Below are 22957 nucleotides of genomic sequence, written 5' to 3'. Positions count from 1 at the left end.
TTCCACAACCAACGCATCAGATCCTCAATTAGGGATGGGCAATAAATGCTGGCCTCGCCAGCGATGCCCACATCCCATGAACAAATAAAAAAAATCAAAGCTCTGCAGTCCTGCCACATCCAGTCGTGAATGATGGTGGACAATTAAACAACTAACGGGAGGGGGAGGCTCCTTGAATATCCCCATCCTCAATGATGGCAGAGTCCAGTGTGCGAGTGCAAAAGACAAGGCTGAAGCATCTGCAACCATCTTCAGCCAGAAGTGCCAAGTGGATGATCCAACTCGGCCTCCTCCCGATATCCCCACCATCACAGAAGCCAGTCTTCAGCCAATTCGATTCACTCCACGTGATATCAAGAAAGGGCTGAGTGCACTGGATACAGAAAAGTCTATGGGCCCCGACAGCATCCTGGCTGTGGTGCTGAAGACTTGTACTCCAGAACTATCCGTACTTTAAGCCAAGCTGTTCCAGTACAGCTACATCACTGGCATCCACCCAACAATGTGGAAAATTGCCCAGGTACGTCCTGTCCACAAAAAGCAGGACAAATCCAATCCGGCCAATTTCCGCCCCATCAGTCTACTCTCCATCATCAGCAAAGTGATGGAAGGTGTCGTCGACAGTGCTATCAAGCGGCACTTACTCACCAATAACCTGCTTACCGATGCTCAGTTTGGGTTCCGCCAGGACCACTCGGCTCCAGACCTCATTACAGCCTTGGTCCAAACATGGACAAAAGAGCTGAATTCCAGAGTGAGGTGAGAGTGACTGCCCTTGACATCAAGGCAGCATTTGACCGAGTGTGGCACCAAGGAGCTCTTGTATAATTGAAGTCAATGGGAGTTGGGGGAAAACTCTCCAGTGGCTGGAGTCATACCTAGCACAAAGGAAGATGGTAGTGTTTGTTGGAGCCAATCATCTCAGCCCCAGGACATTGCTGCAGGAGTTCCTCAGGGCAGTGTCCTAGGCCCAACCATCTTCAGCTGCTTCACCAATGACCTTCCCTCCATCATAAGGTCAGAAATGGGAATGTTCGCTGATGATTGCACAGTGTTCAGTTCCATTTGCAACCCCTCAGATAATGAAGCAGTCCGTGCCCGCATGTAGCAAGACCTGGACAACAACCAGGCTTGGGCTCATAAGTGGCAAGTAACATTCGCGCCAGCTAAGTGCCAGGCAATGACCATCTTCAACAAGAGAGAGTCTAACCACCTCCCCTTGACATTCAACGGCATTACCATTGCCGAATCCCCCACCATCAACATCCTGGGGGTCACCATTGACCAGAAACTTAACTGGACCAGCCACATAAATACTGTGGCTACAAGAGCAGGTCAGAGGCTGGGTATTCTGCGGCGAGTGACTCACCTCCTGACTCCCCAGAACCTTTCCACCATCTACAAGGCACAAGTCAGGAGTGTGATGGAATACTCTCCACTTGCCTGGATGAGTGCAGCTCCAACAACACTCAAGAAGCTCAACACCATCCAGGACAAAGCAGCCCGCTTGATTGGCACCCCATCCACCACCCTAAACATTCACTCCCTTCACCACAGGCGCACTGTGGCTGCAGAGTGTACCATCCATAGGATGCACTGCAGCAACTCGCCACGGCTTCTTCGACAGCACCTCCCAAACCCACGACTTCTACCACCTAGAAGGACAAGGACAGCAGACACATGGGAACACCACCACCTGCACGTTCCCCTCCAAGTCACACACCATCCCGACTTGGAAATATATCGTCATTCATCGTCGCTGGGTCAAAATCTTGGAACTCCCTTCCTAACAGCACTGTTGGAGAACCTTCACCACACAGACTGCAGCGGTTCAAGAAGGCGGCTCACCACCACCTTCTCAAGGGCAATTAGGGATGGGCAATAAATGCTGGCCTTGCCAGCGACGCCCACATCTCATGAACGAATAAAAAAAAATTGGGTCCTATGATGTACGTAGGACCCCAATTGACATTTTAGGACAGAACTGGTCAGAGCGTTCACTGTGCACACTCCAAGCAGTTTCAATGGCGATGCTGGAAAAGAGGCCCCAGAATTTTTAAATTTAATAAAAAATATTGTACAAGAAGGGTAATTATGGTATAGATTTGGATCTGCTACCTGACCAAAGAATGAACGTTACACATTCTGAATTAAAAATTGTTGCAGGAAATAGGGCATTGTGTGTACAAGCAGATTCTTGAAGTATAAGTTCATGAACGTAATATTGATGCTCCATAATAAACCACTTAGTGTGACAAGACCTAGTTTTGATTACTGTATGTACAAAAGGACAAAAACTGTTTCTACACTGATGCTTATTTAGCTTGGATTCTGGAAGAAAAATTTTGTCTACAATTCTGGCACCAGTATAAAAGAGCTGGAATTAGTAATGTAAACACAGGAAGGGTAATTTTAACACCCAAGAACAGGTGGGCAGTAAAAGTGTTTTGTTTTTGGAGCGGGATGGCATTCCAGCTCCAACGAGCCCACTTCCGAGTTTAACCCGTGCGTGTTTGGGTACACGGGCAACAGAAACCCGGAAGTCCTGTCCCCACTTAAAGCTGGTGGGCTGATATTCAAAGGGGCAAAGTAACTTATTGCAATAGTTGGGGCACTTAACTTTTTGTGTATTAGAAATGTCAAACAAATTTAACCTTACCTGTTCGGGTTTCCCATTGCTCTGATTCACGTCAGGTGAAAGCAGGCGAGAAGGACCGGATCCTTGAGGTGAGTGCCTTTATTGAACTGTTTATGGGCCAGGAGGAGCAGGAGTGCTTCATCCAGGCCCAACAAGCAAACCTGGCATGATTGGACCCCCGCGATCAGGCGACCCCCACCCCCCCGGCCCACGATCTCTCTCTCTCTCTCTCTCACCCTCCCCCCCCCCCCACCCCTATTCACGGCTCCTTTTCCTTCCGACAGGCAGGCAGGCAGCCTGTCAATCTGGCTGCCTGTTGCGTGCGAAACCCGGAAGCACGAATACTTACCTTCAATTGAGTTGCGATCGCAGATTGCGATGCACTCACTTAACTTCTGGGTTCCCACGCGAATATTTAGGGATGGGTTGCCAGCTCCGAGCAAAAATCATGCCCAAGTCAACTCGTGGATGTTAATCTTCATAAATCTGAACTAAATCAGTACCAGTGTAAAACTGGTATAATGGCAATGAATTTGAAAGGAGGAAAAACAAGGTTGGATTTTGTGTCATTGAGCCACGAAGTAAGCTAGAGGAGGTAAATCTGCTATTTTTGAGCGTGAGCAGAAGGAAGAGATGAAAAATAATCCAATTTTTGAATTATTGAAGGTAATTAATGGAGTGGACATAAAGAAGTTATTTATGTGGAAAGGACACGGGGAGATAATGAGCTAAAGAAATTAGAAACTAAATTACAGCGGTCAGCATCAGGGAGATATTCAGAATGCGAATTACGTTGAAAAACATTGAGAAAGGACAATCACATATTTATGATCCAACAGGGTGTACAAAGAAAAGGCTTGTTTTCAAGGTGGGTGAGAAATTAAAATTGTTTGCACGTATCCTAAGTATGAGGACACAAATAAACTCCCAGAAATGTTAGGGAATTAAGGGTCTAGTGAGAGGGAGGAACTGAAGGAAACCAATATTAGTAAAAAAATAGTGCTAGGGAAATTAATGGGGCTAAAGGCTGACAAATCCCCAGGGGTTGATAATCTATATCCCAGAGTACTAAAGGAAGTGGCCCTGGAAATAGTGGATGCATTGGTGATCATCTTCCAAAATTCTATAGACTCTGGAACAGTTACTACAGATTGGAGGGTGGCAAATGTAACCCCACTATTTAAAAAAGGAGGGAGAGAAAAAACAGGGAATTACAGACCAGTTAGCCTAACATGGGGAAAATGCTAGAGTCTATTATAAAAGATGTGATAACAGAATGCTTGGAAGGCATTAACAGGATTGGACAAAGTCAGCATGGGTTTATGAAAGGGAAATCACGCTTAACAAATCTACTGGAGTTTTTTGAGGATGTAACTAGTAGGATAGATAGGGGAGAACCAGTGGATGTGGTGTATTTAGATTTTCAGAAGGCTTTTGATAAGGCCCCACACAAGGGGTTAGTGAGCAAAATTAAAGCACGTGGGGTTGGGGGGAATATGCTGGCATGGATTGAGAATTGGTTGACAAGACAGGAAACACAGAGTAGGAATAAACTGATCTTTTTCCGGGTGGCAGGCAGTGACTAGTGGGGTACCGCAGGGATCAGTGCTTGGGCCCCAGCTATTCACAATATATATCAATGATTTGGATGAGGGAACTAGATGTAACATTTCCAAGTTTGCAGACGACACAAAGCTGGGGTGGAATGTGAGCTGTGAGGAGGATGCAAAGAGACTCCAATGTGATTTAGACAAGTTGGGTGAGTGGACAAGAACATGGCAGATGCAGTATAACGTGGATAAATGTGAGGTTATCCACTTTGGTTGTAAAAACAGAAAGGCAGGTTATTATCTGAATGGTGATAGTTTGGGAAAAGGGGAGGTGCAACGAGACCTGGGTGTCCTTGTACAGCAGTCGCTGAAAGCGAGCATTCAGGTGCAGCAAGCAGTTAGGAGTTGGCCTTCATTGCGAGAGGATTTGAGTACAGGAGCAGGGATGTCTTACTGCAGTTATACAGGGCCTTGGTGAGACCACATCTGGAGTATTGTGTGCAGTTTTGGTCTCCTTGTCTGAGGAAGGATGTCCTTGCCATGAAGGGAGTGCAACGAAGGTTTACCAGGCTGATTCCTGGGATGGCAGGACTGACGTATGAGGAGAGATTGGGTCAACTAGGCCTATATTCACTAGAGTTTAGAAGAATGAGAGGTGATCTCATCGAAACATATAAAATTCTAAGAGGACTAGACAGACAAGATGCAGGGTGAATGTTCCTGATGGCTGGGGAGTCCAGAACCAGGGGTCACAGTTTCAGGATACGAGGTATGCCATTTAGAACCTAGATGAGGAGAAATTTCTTCACTCAGAGGGTGGTGAACCTGTGGAATTCTATACCACAGAAGGCAGTGGAGGCCAAGTCATTAGATGTATTCAAGAAGGAGATAGATATATTTCTTAATGCTAAAGGGATCAAGGGATATGGGGAAAAAGCGGGAACAGGGTACTGAGTTAAACGATCAGCCATGATTATTTTGAATGGCGGAGCAGGCCCGAAGGGCTGAATGGCCTACTCTTGCTCCTATTTTCTATGTTTCTATGAACTCACTGGTGTGATGAATGGATTTCTTTCATTCCTGATTTCTTATATTTTTATGTTAATATTTGATCTGACATTGCGAGGCTCTGCTGCCGATGTGAAGCCTTGCTAGATGTGAGTGCAGGTTGGAGACAGGACTGCAACACTGTAGCCTCGACTCTGCACTTAAAATCCAGCAAAGCTGTATGGAGCCAGCGTTGGAGACTCACTTTCTGTTGTTAAATATTTTGTTATATTTGTGCTCAGATATTGTTTCTGGTTGATAGGGTTGCCAACTCTGGTTGGACGTATTCCTGAAGGTTGGATCAAGTGACATTTGATCATGTGATATTTGATCACATGACATTTGCCCACAGTTTGCAGATGTTTTTGCATTTACCTTAAAAACATGGGGTTCCCGTTGTTGAGTGTCTTTGCTTGCGCTTAATAGCATTTTTCAAAAAAATATAACAATAGTTAAAGGACACCCATTTTGTGTAAAAGTAAACTGCGAACATTGTCATGTACTCTAATTTTTTTGGTAATCATCTTATCTTATTGCAAAATCAAGATATGTAAGGTGCGCCCACATTTTTAGGCTTGTTCTTCTGTAAAACTTAGTAATTGCATCAGTCCATGTCATTTTCCTAAATTTAGAAGATATGAATTATGTACTAGATTTTATAGCAATTTATTCATCAATTTATTTAGCAAAAAAAATAATTTGGGGGTAAAATGGGTGATATCGATTCAGACATCCGTTTTACATCTTTCCCGATTAACAGGAGGTTGAATTGATCGCGTCCATTTTACAATATCACCCAAAGCCAAAATTGCCCTCAATCTGTTCAGTTTTATCTCCCATGTAATTTGATTCATTTTTGTACATGTTGATATTTATGCTGTTATGACACACAAAGGTGTTATGTGGACTGACTTTTATTTCAAATGAATCTTGTTTAAGCTAAACAAATACTTGAAGCTAAACAAATACTTCTTGAAGATTCCTCGTTTTATTAAGTGCTTTAAATAGAAAATAGAAACAAAATAGTGTAGTGCAGTCCAGTGGTTGTGCATGTGTTTTTTGTATTCTATTTGTACAACACATCTTTGTTAAGAAATGTAGTTTGAAGTTAATTGAGTTTCTTAAAATTTTGTTTAAACCAGTTCTTTATTTGTGGCTTAACATATTTTGTGAATCCATCTGACCTCTTGTCTGGTTTTGGACTTGATCCAAACATGGCGACCCCACTCGTGCCACCTATTCTGTTTCCGCATCGCTGACTGCAGCCTTTCCTGAGTTCTCCTTCAGGGTTCTGAAGGCAGGAAGGGATTAGCACCAGAACTTGAAGCTGTTGCACGAGAAGTCCCGCATGTGCAAACTGCGAACTCTACTTCTGCATTTTCTCCCAGGTTGCCAGCTGGTGTTGCCAACTCTGGTTCAAGGCATTCCTGGAGGTTTGATCACTTGATGTTCTGATCATATGACCACGTGACATGACGCCTGATCGAGCTCCCATTCCCCAGTCCACCCCATACTCCCCGAGCCCTTATTCCCTAGTCTCCATCTCTCTTCCCTGAGCCCCCATTCCCCAATCTCCATCTTTCTCTCCCCAAGCCCCCATTCCCCAGTCTCCATCTCTCTTCTTGCGTCCCTATTCCCCAGTCTCCATCTCTCTCCCCGAGCCCCCATTTCGCAGTCTCCCTCCAGCCCCCATTCCCTAACCTCTATCTCACACTCGAGCCCCCATTCCCCAGACTCCATCTCTTTCCCCGTGCCCCCATTCCCCAGTCGCCATTCTTTCTCCCCGTGTCTCCATTCTGCAGTCTCCATCCCTCCCTCCGAGCTCCCATTCCCTTGTCTCTATCCCTCCCTCCGAGCCCCCAGTCTCCATTTCTCCCCCGAACCCTCATTTTCCAGTCTCCCCCCAGCCCCATTCCCCATTGTTCATGTCTGCTTCCAGCCCCCATTTCCCATTCTCCCCCTAGCTCCAGTCTCCATGTCTCCCTCTAGCCCCATTCCCCAGTCTCCATCTTTTCCCTGGAGAGGGGGTGGGATGGGTGGGTGGAGGTGGGGAGGGGGGGATTTGGGGGAGACTGCAGCCCAATCTATTCTGTGCTTGGCCAAATACCACAGAGACAGATATACTTCCAGCAGGGATGGGAGCCCCTGGTTGATTTTGGGGGAACGGCTTCATGTGCACTGCCAGTCCAAGTATCTGCCTTCATGTTATTAGCCCGGACAGAGTGATGGTAGGCTGTTTGACTATAGGGACACTGCAACCTAAGGCAATCCTGCTCTCACCTGGGAGCTTTCTGCTATTGTGGCTTCACATAATGCGTTTATCTGCTGACTTGTTAGGGGAGCATCTTTAAAGCTGCATTAAAGTGTTATTATTTTCCCAGTTTGAAGCCGTTCGTCACTAGCAGCAGTAATCCTCCTAAAATGGCTTCAGTTATGGTGCAGAAAGGCTTCTGTTGGACTTTTATCTTCAATTTTCTCCCTCCTTTCTCCACTAATTTTCTCCCCTCCCCTTTTCCTTTCATGGAGCTGTTGACTGCTTTTAATTATGGTTATCGAGGGGGAGGGAGGAAATCACAGCCAAATCCACCCTGTCCTCAGCCAGTGCCCAAGCACACGTATTTCCAGCAGGGGTCACCAGCTAGCAATCATCATGAGCAGGGACCATGGCTGATTTCTCTTTCACTTACCCCCCCCCCCCCCACCACTCCACGCAAGGAAGCTGAAGTGAATTGTAACACACCAACTGTTAACCCGGCTGGGATCAGCTACTCTGCACAAATCAGGGATCAAGCCAGAGACCTTCCTATCTTATAAAGGCAGGGATAGAAAGGGATAGGTGGTGGTTTCAGGGAGAAAGTTCCAGGGAAGAGGCTGAGGGAATTGTCGTCTTTATTTTCCTGTGAAAATGGGAAAACCGGTGGCCCTGTCTATAACATACTGAGGGAATACTATTCTCTGTGATCAGGACCACTGGCTCATTATGGTAACTGAGGAACAAAAACAACAGTAACTTACAATTATATAGTACTTTTAATGTCGAAAACTGTTCCTTTCCTAGGAAGAGGCGCTGAGCCGTTGTAGGGAAGCTCAGAGAGGTGCCTGGCGGCTCAGTTGAAGAAGCTTTTAAAGGCAGGGAGAGAAGGAGATCGAAGGAGGTTTCAGTGAGGAAGTTCCAGTCAAAAGGCTGAGAAAACTGAAGGCTCTACCACTGATGGTGGTGGGGGTGGGGGGGTTGCAGTGACAGAAAGTTAGAGGGAATGGGAGGGGCATAAACTTGGAGCAGGTTGGAGAGGTAGGCCACGGCGGGATTTATAGATTAGTCCGAGGATTTCAAATTCAATGCACTGAGGGACAAGGAGCCAGTGTAAGTCAATAAGGATAGGCAAGCAGGACTTAGTGAGGGTCAGAATGCAGGCAAAAGCGTTATGGACAAATTGGTGTTTATGGAGGATGGAAGCCGCCTAGGAGAGCATTGAAGAAGTCAAGTCTAGAGGTAAAGAAAGCATAAGTAGGGGTTTTGGTAGTGGTGGAGTGAGGTACATGTGAAAGCAGGCAATAATACAAAGGTGGGAGTGAGGTTTGAGGCTCAGCTCTGAGTTGAATAGGTCACAGAGGTTCTACATAGTCTGGTTCAACCAGCTTGAGAAACCAGAATTAGTGGCAAAAGAACTCAGTTTCTGGGTGGGGGCCAAAAAAAATGGCTTCAATTCTCCCCATGTTCAATTGAAAGAAATTCTGGTTCATCCACGACTTAATAAGCTAATTCCTGTTTTTATTACATGGGATTATGGTATTTTTATTTGTGTTTTGGACATTCATTATGTTGTTCTGTCTATTTTTCCATGAAAACCAGTGGCTTTGCTCATTGTATGTATAAACAAGAATCTTTTGCCAACAGGGCAAAGCTGTGAATGTACAGAAAATATTTTTGAACAGCAGTTATAAATGTAGGATCATTTGCCACTTTAATTGCACATTTTGAAAATATATCTAGCCTTTACTCTATGCCACACAAATTGTTCCATTTGAACTGCCACAATAAATGCAAAAACCATAGATTATATTGTAATATTTGTTGTGATAGTAGCAGTACTGGCATTTATTTATGTGTCTGTGTTTATATTTGTGTGTGTGTAAAATTTGGGGGAAAAGAGATTTTGTGTTGCTCAATAAATGTTATTTATTGAAGCAGTAGAATTTCTGACTAAAAAGAGGTTCCTCCCCTCCCTCACTATTCATCTTGGCATTGCTGTCGAACTCATATACTGTCAACTGAGACAGAACAAAAGACCCTTGCTGGAGCACCCTGGAGCACTTATCACTTTGAATGATGGACCTGGCTCTTGGAGCTTAACATGGCTTTTTTATTATCTCTAGGTTGTGCATTTGAAATTCTGTAGACCCACTAATGAAGCATGTTGCTATGGCGATTTGAACTTTTTTTCAGGCTGTGTCAGGTATGAATAATGTGTGAACCTGTAGGAAACTGGTGGTAATATTGCCACTATGCTGATGTGCATTGTGCTATTCAAACAGAACTCAGAAGTAAACTGAAACCTGGCAAACAGTAGAGATAGTTAACATTTTCTTCTGCCTTAACCATTAAAATGACTGATGTTGTTAAAAAGTAATTAACAGAGCTAAATATTCACAAAGTCTTTCCTGATTTTTTTTTATGAACAATTATATTTCATGTTGCTATATTGCAAACTTATTATATTGGCATCAGCTTATGTCATTGAGATCAGCTGTAGTACAACAAAAATTATTCCCTTCCACCCCATGTTTGCACTTCAGGAAGATTTATAGGACCAGTAAAGTACACATTTACCTTGAGTGCTGATAACAATGTTCTGTTAATTGTTTGGTGCTATATGGACCATGGCCCAGCCATACTCGGGAATAGCACCATAACGGCATAGTGTAAGCACTCATTTGTTAAAACTAGCTCCTTTACCTTCTGGCAGGCTGTGTGCTCAGTCAACCCCTTTTCCCCATTACAAAAATGACAGCAGCACTGCTCTCATTATATTTTAAATACTTAATGGAGTTACAACTATGTTGCATCACCAAACAGAACATATTACCAAACAGAACACATTGTTTGTCAGTGTTCACTGCCAATCACCATTTTGTTGGTACTTCTGATTAATAGTAGAATTCTATCTTGCATGTATTTGTAAAATTGCCTCAAATTTAACATTTATTATGATATGCAAAGAAAGCAATGCCTTTTGCTAATCCACAGTGTTGCACTTATTGTAAGTGAGCACAGTTAGTGCAATGCTTAACTCTAATGTTAACTAAAAGACTGAGAAACAATACATTTCAGATTCTGAATTTGGAAAAAATGGTTCTTTTACATTTAAAAACATTCATTTTATGTTTGATTACCATGATATATTATTATTTTCTTTGCACTGTTAAACTTGTTGGAATTTTATTGCAGGTGGGTATGATAGTGTTAGTAAATGTTCCATTCTTCACCACTTCAAATCTTCATTTTAGATTGCAAAGAATGCACATATTTAACAGCCCATGAATGTGCACTGTGTAAAAAGGGGATTCTGTTTGTTTTGTTAGTTAATCGTCTCCATTAGCTCTCTTTCTCACAGTCTATCCTGCTGTGCCATTCAATAAAGTTTTATGGTGTCACAGTTTCGTTTTGATGCCATTCGTGCTGTTATTTTTCTTAAGAAAGGAAAGTGCTAAGCATAGTACTCTACTTCTGTGTTTTAAAAATAAGACAATAACTAAGAAAGCGGTTACGTCTTCGTCATCACTTGGTGTAAAATCATTTGCTAATTGAGGTTGGACTGTATTTGCTTAGACCAGCCCAATATTTCTGCATCTTACTCACAGTACCTCCAGGCTCTGCTGGCAAAAAAAAGGGGTAAAATTGGTTTTTGGTGGTAGCACAAAATGGGCAATAATGCAATGGCAGCCGTTTTATACCCCACTGCATTGGAAATTAAAATCGGGTGCGGTGTAATATCGGCTGCCGGCTCGCTATCAACTTTTTAACACAATCTCCCAAGACCAATTTCACTCTCACTGCCTTGTAAGGAGAAAGCCCACACTCCACTGAAGGGCTAGGCTGTAAAATTGCTCAACCCTTCACTAAGATTGGTACCAAAGATTTTTTTTATAAAAAGATGAGGTCATATGATAGAAATTAAATGAACTGTTATAAATAGATTCAGTGTCATTTATTTTCGTCACCTGGTGTCAATGGGAACTTTAATTAGTGAAGATTGATCTTGATTTTTTTTCTGGTATTAGAGTCATCAGATGATAGATCCTGTTTTGAAGAAGCAGTAAAACAAAATGTATGGAGTTAATGGCTTTAGTTATACGTCTATCCCCTAACAGCTGCCCTACTGCAGCTTTAATGCAAACTATGCCAGTGAAATTTAAGTTCAACTAGAATTTTGGTGAAGTCACTTTGCTGCCAAATCTCATTATATTAATACAATATTTTAGAATTCCTAGAGACGATTATTGTGTCTAATGACTCCTGAAGGGCACTGATGCATATTAATGATAAAAATGTGAGTGGTTTAGAAATATATATGATGTGGAGATGCCGGTGATGGACTATAACTTGGTGTTGTAAAATTGTTTAGAAATATATATAATACCTGGGACAATAGTCTCTGGATTTTTTTTTGTAAATTTCACATTGACCTTTCTATTTTTTCACTACACTGGAAGATTGCAATGACACATAAGCTTGGGTTCCCAAGGGCTCTGTTCTCTCTCACATTCTCCTTCTTCTCCATATCGATGAGCTCCACTGTTATTGCTATTAATTTTGGAGTGGGTGGGGCGGTAGGGGATGGCAACGTCATTGTTCTTGATTATGATGCCGTTTTAAGTAACAAAAACCACAGTACATTTTGTTTTTATGTGATGTATGAGATAACAAAGGATTTCCCATTCATATGACACTTTCTCTTATTTAATAGATTATTCTAAAGTGGCAGTCCTACATTTGATCCTCAATTTTGTGATATCAGGGCTATGTTTGCCCAAGGTGTGAGCACTCACACTGGCAGCAGGGGGGGGGGGGGGGGCTGACCTCACCAAATTTGTGAAGCAAAACCCTCCTTTTCATAGAATGATATGGCACAGAAGGAGGCCATTCGGACCATTGTGCCTGACAATATGCCCCCTGTACATGGAAAATGTGCACAAGAGCCAGACCTACACTGAGACATGCAAAATTCAGGAAGCCAGCAGCTGTTAAAGGATGGCTGCTCACCCTTAGAAGGTAGTTATTTTTCTGCATTATCCTGATGGAATGTACTTGCTGGAAGGAGGAGGTATACCATTATGTGTGCAATGAGAACATTGGGAAAACTTACGATTTCTTGATGTTGCAAATGATGCAGCAAAGGAGGGTGGCCCTGTTTGGAGCTGAAGGACATCCTTCTGTTAAAGCAGAGGTCCAAGCTGCACGGATGGAGGGAGGTTGCCAAGCCAGTAAATGCAGTCTTCCAGGTCCACTGCATCTGGTAGAAATTGCATAAGAAGTTCAGTGGCATCAAGATAAGTGCAAATGTAAGTGTACTTTTTTTATATGAGCTGATTTTTTTTCTTGAACATAAGAAATAGGAGCAGGAGTAGACCATACGGTCCCTCGAGCCTGCTCCGCCATTCATTAAGGTCACGGTTGATCTTCGACCTCAACTCCACTTTCCCGCCCAATCCCCATAACCCTTGATTGCCCTGGAGCCCAAAAATCTATCTATCTCTGCCTTGAATATACTCAACGACTGAGCATCCACAGCCCTCTGGGGTAGAGAATTCCAAAGAGTCACAGCCCTCTGAGTGAAGAAATTCCTCCTCATCTCAGTCCTTAAATGGCCGACCCCTTATCCTGAGACTATGGGCTCGATTTTAGCGTCGGGTTTCCAGCGGGGGGGCCCCGAAAATCACGATATCCAGTCACGTGACCGGATCGCGCCGAGATCCCGGCCACTTCCGGGTGCCGCGCTGACGTGCGGGGCTGCGTGCGCAGGTCCCGCTGGTGGGAATCCCGCAGGCAATTAAAGCCAGCGGGGTTCCACTTGAGTGTTGAGGTCATTAAATGAGCTGAAGCAGCTGTCAAAACAGGAAGTGTGGGATTTTAGCTTCAAGGCAGTGAGTTTCACATACTGGGGGAAACAGTCTCCCTTCAACCGGTCGTGTTCCAGCCAGCAGCCTGTGGCAGCTGCCAAGGTGCACTCCACAGCGGGTGGGAGAGCCCTCACCCACGCAGGAGGCCACCACATCACGTAGGGCAACCCCTGCCCTCCACCACCCCCCGCCAAGCCAGAGGACAGACCGACATGAAACCGCAGCCCTAGTGCAAGGAACCACCTACCTACCCTGCACAACCCCTCAGACCAACACCTGCCAGATGGGTGGTGCGTGGACACCCTTGGAGGACGAACAGCATGACCAGCCCCAGCAGCCTCGCAGTCCACGCCGTCCACCGCAGAGACGTGGATCCCCCCAACACGGTGTTGTTGCACGCCCACCTGCACAGCAGGAGGGAGGGCAACCGCAGAGAGAGATGCGTCGCAGAGGGCACTACCCTCGCCACAGGGTCCACCGACCGAGGCGCAGCTCTCCAGACCTCTCCGAGCAGCAGTGCACACGGAGGCGCAGATTCACTCGACATGTAGTCGTGGAGATCTGCAGGCTCTTTAATGCCGAGCTGCTCCTGGCTGGCCCCAGCACCATCTGCTTACCTGTCGCTGCCAAAGTCACCACTGCCCCCCACAACTTCTCCTCCGCATCCTTCCAGGGTGCAGCCGGGTACACCGCCGATGTCTCTCAGTCGTCTGCGCGGAAGAGACCTGCACCTACTCTGCAGTGACACAATGGGTGGCATCAGTGGTGGGTCCTCATAGTAATACCCAGGAGCGGGCATTATTGGACACAACAGACAGGATTCGCGGAGACATGGCAGTGGTGGTGCCAATATAATGTGTGATGTTTGTTGCTCTGAGATTCAATATAGGTAACACCCATGGCAAACCCTCAGACACCCTTGTGCATCCCCTTCATGCTCACGACACGTTTGCCTTACGCTGCCTACTGCACATATGTGATGCATGCCCTGTGGCTGCAGCACAGGTGGTGGCAGGTTGAGTGAGGCTGGCCGTGAGGGAGATGCACGAGAGGGTGAGTATGGGATAGAGCCATGAGATTGTATGAGGATTGGGTTGCGTGTTAGTGGCGGGGTGAGTACTGGCGAGGTGAGTAGGTGCAGGTAAGATGAGGATGGGGTTTGAGTGGGTATGAGGGGTGATGTGACAGAGTAGTGTTGGCGGTGCCGAAGGAGATGTGGGGTGGGGGCAGTGTTGTGGCAGACGGAGTGTAGGGGAAAGACTACGTGTTCTCACTGTGGCTGACCTACTGCGGTCATTGGAGCGCCTCCTGCACTGTATGCAGGTGGGCGATATGTTGGTGGCGCAGGTGACCCCCTCTGCCACCTCGAGCCAGGCCTTCTTGGTGGCAGAGGCAGGCCGCTTCCTCCCGCCCGCCGGGTGGAAGATCTCTGTCCTCCCCCTCCTCCTCACCCCATCTGATGATACCTGGGGTGAGGCATCATTAAACTGGGAGCAGCCTTCCCCCTGGGCTGCTCCATGCTGTAATGTGTTCTATTGGTTGCAGCATCTGTCAGTGGAGGACTGCCCCTTTAACTAGAGAGCCTCCAGCTGACAGATCGTACTGCGCATGCGCAGCCTGCCTGATGCGCAGATCAGCAGTGGGGAACCCGGAGGAGCAGGTAAGTGGCTCCAATTAGTGGGTTGCCTGCTACGATCGCGCGGGCAACCCACTAATTTCACCGGGCGCGGAGGCCACGCACCCGAAACCCAACCCGCCGGAAACCCGCAGGCCTGGTAAAATCAGGCCCTATGTCCCTAGTTGTAGACTCTCCAGCCAGGGGGAAAAAACCTCTCAGCAACTAACCTGTCAAGTCCCCTCAGAATCTCATACGTTTCAATGAGATCACCTCTCATTCTTCTAAACTCCAGAGAATACAGGCCTAATTTACTCAATCTCTCCTCATAGGACAGCCCTCTCACCTCAGGAATCAATCTAGAAGGCAAGGACAAAATCTAAATGTTCATTTACTGCACCGTCAGGATGATAGCATGCAAGGAATACTCTTTCACACAGTACAAGCTGCAGGGTACAGCTGTAGTGGGGACAATAAGACCTTGTGCAGGTGTTTCAAAGTTCAACATGAGAGCACTTGTACCAAAAATAACATGCAAGCTACTTTGCAACGGCTTGACACAGGGAAGGAGATGGACTCGGCACAGGGATGGTGTTTGTGATGCTGAGGCAGTTGCTAACATCGTCATAAACGTGTTCTGTCCACAGGTGAAGGCAGCACACAATCACAGAGTGAGGACAAGACAGGTGGTAGACCAGCTTGCTGAAGCAACTGTCCCAATATGAGGGGATGGCCATGCTCTTTTGTGGCCATGAATCTGTGGAGGAGTTTGTCGGCATGGTGCCACTACTTAGCAAGTATCCTCCATTTATTTTTGTCCATCCACTGACTCACTTTCTTAATCCCAACATCAGAGGCTAACTTTGCTCAGCAGGTGCCTGACACACAAAATGCCTTATGATCGTACCTCTCTTTGAAGGCGTTGTATTGGGGATGCATTGTAATTCATCTTCCTTTTCTCTTCCTGTAGGTCATCTCAAGATGACGAGAGCAGAGCGACTGGCACCACTGACCCTGGCACATCACAGAAATTTATATCAAACACCATCTGCCCCAAGCACTAGCACAAATCCTGGCACCCCAGATAATGTAGGTAGTGAGTCTGAGGAAGGTGCACCAGGTGATTCACTCCTCACATGTGGAGAGGAGCGAGTGGAGGTGGCAGGAAGGAACAGCAAGGAGTAGGCAACGTTGAGATCCTATGTCATATATCTGCTTTATGAGCAAGGAATTGGTGTCCTGCTAGACCCACCATCAGATAGGAGTTAATGTACGAACCATAGACTTTTAGTTGATGCTTCAAGTCTCCCACAAGCCTTGTGACTAACAGCATTGTGTATCCACTTCCACAAGTCTGTCACTTTCTGGATTTGACCGACTGAGAGATTGTAAAGAGCAGTACTGGTGGGCTTAATACACATGTGGGACTGGTCTTAGCTGGGGTGTCCAGCATCTGAGACGTGGCAGAAGAAATATTTAAATGACTTTGCTTCCTCATAAGGTCTCCACACATCCTCCCACTGCAGCCATGCTCCTCAGAGACTTAATGAAGTTTCAGAGAGGGTAGGCATTGGCAGCCACTGCATTGTTGGATATGGCTTCAGCTGTTGGTAAGGCTCTGCATCTTGGAGGTTCAAGACTGTTACCATCCTTACAGATCTGCAATACCCAACTGCAACCTGCCATCACTTCCTCCCACCCAGGAAGCACTCAGGAATTAGCCTTAGTTTATTTGGTGAGACAAGCACACCATAGGGTACCAGAGGAAGCATGTTTGTCGGGATTCGAGGACATAATTGATGCAAATCTAGGTGTATAAATATTGATCTTTTCATCCCTCCTTCGTATGGACAGTGTTTGTGTGTATGGTTGTGGAAATGTACTAAGTGCTGGAAAAGGGGCTGAACATGGAAATTCAACTTCAGTGGAGACAAATGTGTGGCATATTCTAGGGGGGAATCGATGTGTGGATTTTTGTAAATAAACAGTATTGGTCGAAAGCGTAATACGTCTATTATGAGAATAAGTTCTCGATCACAGAATACCTCGCCAATCTTCTTGTCTGTAATTCAGCCCCTTCCATGTCGATCTCCTTCTGTTCGCCATCCTCTTCCTGTGGGCCTTAGCCCCTTGGACTTCCTTATTGTCCTACACATGCTCACTTCTCGTTGAATGGCAAAATTATGTAGTGTACAGCAGACGGTGATGATTTTGGCTTGGCCTCATTGTATTTGTGCTTTTCTGTTGTGTTGGATGTCTAATTAGGATCATAAGCCATGGCTGCAAAGGGTCTCCCAGCATGCGTCCATTAATACTCTTGGTAACCTTCGAATAAGACAGGCACCGTGGACTGCTGCATAACAAATGCATCGTGGGTGCTCCTTAGATAATGTGCATTAATGTGCAGGATCACACTTCTCTGGTCAGAAACCATCTGAACATTTATGAGTTGGTAACCCTTCCTGTTCATTTCTGCATTATGGTTGATGTGGATCCTACCTGAGGTATCATTGATCCTGTAGATTTTCTCCTTTCATGAAATCATCATCATTATCAAATTCATGTAGCGCAATTGGAACACACAAAGGGGTTCCCATCGTTCCAACTTTGTTTGCTGTAACTTGTAATGCAGCAGTAATTGCTAAGACTCCAGGAAAGTCTTACCTAACAACTAAAGGCTTAAGCAGAAATGCACAGGGCAAAAAAGTTATGCAAAATGTTAAACACAGTAGTTGATAAATGCTTATTGGCAAAAAACTACAGTTCAACAAGAGCTCATAGAAACAGCAGCTTTGCATTAAGAATTAGGCTAATGGAAGCCAGGCCTGTTGAGTTCTCAGATGTCCATTTTATTTGGGTGGAATTTCACCCAAAATCACGAAATTCACCATGGGACCTTATTTCAACAATTTTACTTTTAAAATTTCAGTTCCATTTGCCTGCAATGCTGCCTACATAGTTAACAAAAATGAGCGTGCATGGAATTGGAGGCAAACTATTGGCTAGGTTAGGGAATAAGTTAGTGAGTAGGAGACAGAGCGTAGGGATAATGGGTATGTACTCAAATTGGCAGGGTGTGACTAATGGTGTCCCCCAAGGATCTATACTGGGGCCACAGCTTTTCACTATATTTATAAATGATTTGGATGAAGGAATAGAGAGCCTTATATCTAAGTTTGCTGATGGCACTGTTAGGTGGCAGAGTAAAAAGTGTAGATGGGAGCAAAAAGTTGCAAAGGGACATTGGTAGATTAAGTGAATGGGCAAAACTGTAGCAGATGGCTTTCAATGTGGGGAAGTGTGAGGTCATTCACTTTGGACCTAAGAAAGATAAAGCAGAGTATTTTCTAAATGACGAAAAGCTAGGAACTGTGGAGGAGCAGAGAGATTTAGGGGTCCAAGTACAGAAATCACTAAAAGCTAGTGGACAGATACAGAAAATAATTTAAAAGGCTAATGGAATGTTAGCCTTTATCTCGAGGGCTGGAATACAAAGGGGTGGAAGTTATTTTATACATGTACAGAGTTCTGGTTAGACCCCACCTGGGCACCACACCTCAGGAAGGATATATTGGCCTTGGAGAGGGTGCAGCACAGATTCACCAGAATGATACCGGGGCTAAAAGGGTTAAATTATGAGGACAGGTTGCATAGACTAGGTTTGTATTCCCTTGAATATAAAAGATTAAGGGGTGATCTAATTGAAGTGTTTAAGATGATTAAAAGATTCGATTGAATAGAGAGAAACTATTTCCTCTGGTGGGAGAGTCCAGAACAAGGGGTGCATAACCTTAAAATTAAAGATAGGCTGTTCAGGGGTTTTGTCAGAAAGCGCTTCTTCACACAAAGGGTAGTGGAAATCTGGAACTCTGTCCCCCAAAAAGCTGTTGAGGTTAGATCAATTGAAAATTTAACTGAGATGGATAGATTTTTATTAGGCACAGTTATTAAGGCGGTAGATGGTGTTAAGATACAGATCAGCCATGATCTAATTGTATGGCAAAGCGGGCTGAATGGCCTACTCCTGTTCCTATGTTCCTTCCTATGTACTTTGGTTCCTCGAAAATCGTGCTCTGAAAAATTTGGCGCATGACGTGAGGTGACCAATTTTGTGACCTGTGCCCACCAGCAGAAAGGCTCTGTGCCATCAGTACAGCTTTGTACAATTGGGGCTTCAACGCCAAATTCTGTGTAATATAGTTGTCTGACAATTAAGAATTACGTGTTACATGGTTGAGAGAATGTTAAAGCTAGGGTTTAGTGAATACTTGTGGCATATTCATTTATAGCTTAATTGGTCACAGCCTTTAGTCAAAACCTGCTGAGTCAGGTTTTCTGTATCCTTTTAATCCCAGCAGCGTGCAGATTAATAGCTCTGGTGTGAACAGCTTGCAACTGTCAGAGAGACAAATTACATCGAGAATAATGGATATGTGAGAGTGATCTACTCCACTAAGAAGTTCAGATGACATCATAAATCTTGAGACTGAAGTATAGAATGCTTGTCCTCTGATCTCCAAGATTATGTTACAGCCTTAAACTCAGTTCTTGGGTCATTTTTATAATATACAGATCTTTCGAGTGTCACGCATTAGTAGTAATCATCACTTACGATGATTTAAAGATGTCATGTAAGCTCCCTAGATGACTCAGCTGCTTGACAGTGAGTAGCTGAGCTATACAGACCAGGAAGGTCCAGGCTTAACCCGCTGCTCTGTGCTGTTAGCTGTTCTTAACAGGAGCAGTGGAATGGATGTTACAATGGCCTTAGCACCTCCAGGTTAGGGGAAAACTGGTCAGGGTTTCTGCTGATTGCTTGAAGAATGGCCACCTAAGCAAGGAACAGGAGGGTGACCGGTGCCTGTGGAACTATTTCTCAGTACAAGGTCAGCGCCTCATAAAAAGGAGGGGAGAGAAATTGTAAAAAAAAGATGGAGAAGGTAAAAGCAAGAAAAACAAGCTTACGTATAGTAACTTATCATATCTCTCCGAAAGACCTCAAAGTGCTTAACATACAATGTATTAAGTTTCAGAATGCAGTGACTGTTGAAATTTAGGCAACCACAACAGCACACAAGATCTCTCAAAAAGCTGTTAGACAAATGACTGGTTAGTCAACAGCAACTTGTATTTATATAGCGCCTTTAACTTAGAAAAACATTCCAAGGCACTTCACAGAGGAATAATCAAACAAATGGATGCCAAGCCAAAGAAGATGTTAGCAGGGGTTGGTCAAAGAAGTCGGTTTCAAGGAGGATCTTAGTCCTTTGGTGTTTGAGGGAGAATGATTCACCAGAATAATTGTCTGCTCTTCTTTGAATAGTTCCATGGGCTCTTTAATGTCCACTTTGACAGGCAAATGAGTTCCTAATTTACTGTCTCATCCCAATTGATGGCATCCATGGACAATCAGCACTCCCTCAGTACTGCATGTCAGTCATGATTATGTGCTCAAGGCCTGAAGTGGGACTTTGGAACCCACAACCTTCTGACTCAGAGGTGAGAGTTCTACCACTGAACCAACGCTGACACTTACCCAAAGTAACTCACTTTTAAAAAGGGAAATATTTTAACTTTACAGAATACAGTGAGAGTTGACGCACCGTCTGGTTCTGTTCATTTGAGGTTTTTTTTAGATTGGCCCATTTTCCCTCTGTAAACAATTGCTTTGAACAAGGTTTCTTAATGAATTGTATTTTTGGTTGTTCTATTATCCTGCTTCAGAAGGAATGAGCTGCATGAACAAAGACCACGGATGTGCCCACATCTGTAGAGAAACACCAAAAGGAGGAGTAGCATGTGAATGTAGGCCTGGTTTTGAACTAGCCAGGAATCGGAGGGGATGCATATGTAAGTAAATTCCTTTCATTTTTCTGTTTCATTATATATTATTTGAAAACACTACAAAGAAATTCAGCCATCCCAGTTGTCCTTAAGTTGTCTTCTCCCCTTAAGTGTTCCGATTTGACCCCTGATTTAAGTAGACTGTGGTATAAAATGCATCACTTATACAAAATTTGATTTTTAAACCTGGGTTATCCCAGTATTGATGTAAAATGCTGGATTGCTGCTTACCAATGTACCTTGAGAATGTGCCTGAATAGAAGATTTTGGATAACAATAGGTGCACCAGTCACTCTGACTGCATATCCTTGAAATAAATATTTAAAAGTTGGACTGTCCGCACAAGAAGATGTGCATAACAGCCTCACCAATGCAAATCTAAGTTTGAGAGTCTCACAAAATATCTGCCATGCCAAGAACGTTGGCATTAATTTGTTTGGCTGGTGAATGAGCCTAACATTTCAATAAAAATCTGAATTTATTGCCTGTCCTTTTCTCTTTTATAAATTTAAAGGTATCTAAAATAGTTCAATATGATTGTGATATTTAATGATCAGCTGTTTCTTTTAGATGTGTTTAATTTTTTTTTAGTAACATGTAATCATGGTAATGGTGGGTGCCATCATACTTGTGATGATACAGATGATGGACCTGTTTGTGGCTGCCACCAAAAATATGCCTTGCTGTCTGATGGGAAAATCTGTATTGGTAAGTGAAAACATGGTGCTCTTCCTGGCATATTTCCTACATACTCTGAACTGTTTGCACAAGTCTTGAAGCAAGTCAAAAGCAAATTAAATTCTGAAGTAAGATCCTATAATACAGTCCTTGGCTGTTTGGTCTGACAGAAGATTTGGAACCCTCTTATTCCTGTCTGAACAGTAAATGTTTGTACTTTTATAAATTCATCCAACTTTTTAGTGTTAACTTCAGCCAAGCAAATTCAACTACATCAAAATCTTGAAAATGTAAAAGGAAATATAACTCTTCCTATTGTGGGACTAGATTAAAGTATTCTGTGTCTGGTTTTTTTTGATTGAGACGTTAATTTAGGTCACAAGTGGTTACTGTTCAGACATAGGTCATAGCAGCTTCTATTTTATGTAATTGTAGCTCCATCTGTGGTGACAACCTAAAGCCCATTATCTTAATACAGCAGTGTTATTTGAAATGAATAGAAATTAATCAGTTTTTCTTCAATCATAAATAAGCTGACTAAAAGAAGTAAAACGACCTATTGTGAGAAGCATTGTGTTTGTTGTCGCTTGCATGTAAAATAATACAATGTATTTACTTGCTCTGTATTCTGGTAAATATTATCTGGTATACTTGATGTCACATTAAGCAGCTGTACCCTCTAATAAACCTCAGTGCTGCTTTCAGCTGTCACATTAGTTCTTTTCACAGTGCTTGATATCAGCATCCATATCTTGGTAATGTGCTGCTGATTTTATTGGTTTTATGAAAAAATGATTTACTTGAAAATGTTAGTGATTGGAATTTATAAGACAAAACACCCCCCCCCCACCACCAAAAAAGCTTTTTCTTATAGAATAGAGCTGTAAGCCAGTCAAAAAAACAGTTCTCGAGTGAAAGCTAATCTAGTGCTGACGTGGCTACCAATTGATGCACTACAGCTTGTTCTGAGGAAAGTTCAATCGTTCTCCACCCTCCCTTCCCCCCCCCCCCCCCCCCACACACACACACACACACACACACACACACACACACACAATTTTACCTGACTGTCATGTTGGAGGACAGAAATCTGAGCATGCTGGAAAATTGCAAAGCTGGCAGGAGTGTAGTTTTATCCAATTTAACTTTATGCTCGTACAGCTTAGGATTTAATGTCTGCAAAAATATGTAGATTTATTTGGATTTGGCATGATCTTACTTTGCAGTAATGAATTTAAAAGTTTTCAATTGTTAATTCAAACAATTCTAATTGAAAAGGAAAAACTGAAAATGTTGGAAATCTGAAAAAAAACCCAGAAAATGCTAGAAATGCACAGCAGGTCAGTCAGCATTTGTAAAGAGAAAAGACTGATTATGATGTTTTGGATGTGTATCCATGATCAGAATTGGTGAGTTCTGAAATTTCACAACCTGTCTTTTCTCTTTAGCGATGCTGACTGGCTG

The 22957-nt window shown here is 43.9% G+C and overlaps 1 protein-coding gene across 1 annotated transcript in view; it reads left to right on the top strand.

Moving 5' to 3' along the window:
- scube2 (signal peptide, CUB domain, EGF-like 2) overlaps positions 1 to 22957 on the top strand; it is a 116687-nt gene that overhangs the window by 34384 nt on the left and 59346 nt on the right. Inside the window, exons 5-6 of the mRNA XM_067993514.1 lie at positions 20696 to 20821; positions 21407 to 21523. Of these exons, the coding sequence (XP_067849615.1) occupies positions 20696 to 20821; positions 21407 to 21523 (243 nt within the window). The remainder of the gene's footprint in view (positions 1 to 20695; positions 20822 to 21406; positions 21524 to 22957) is intronic.

This window comes from Heptranchias perlo, chromosome 12 (genome assembly GCF_035084215.1).
Source record: "Heptranchias perlo isolate sHepPer1 chromosome 12, sHepPer1.hap1, whole genome shotgun sequence".
Taxonomy (NCBI): Eukaryota; Metazoa; Chordata; class Chondrichthyes; order Hexanchiformes; family Hexanchidae; genus Heptranchias; species Heptranchias perlo.
The sequence above is the reverse complement of the archived record's forward strand: the minus strand, read 5'-3'. Positions and strand labels throughout refer to the sequence as shown.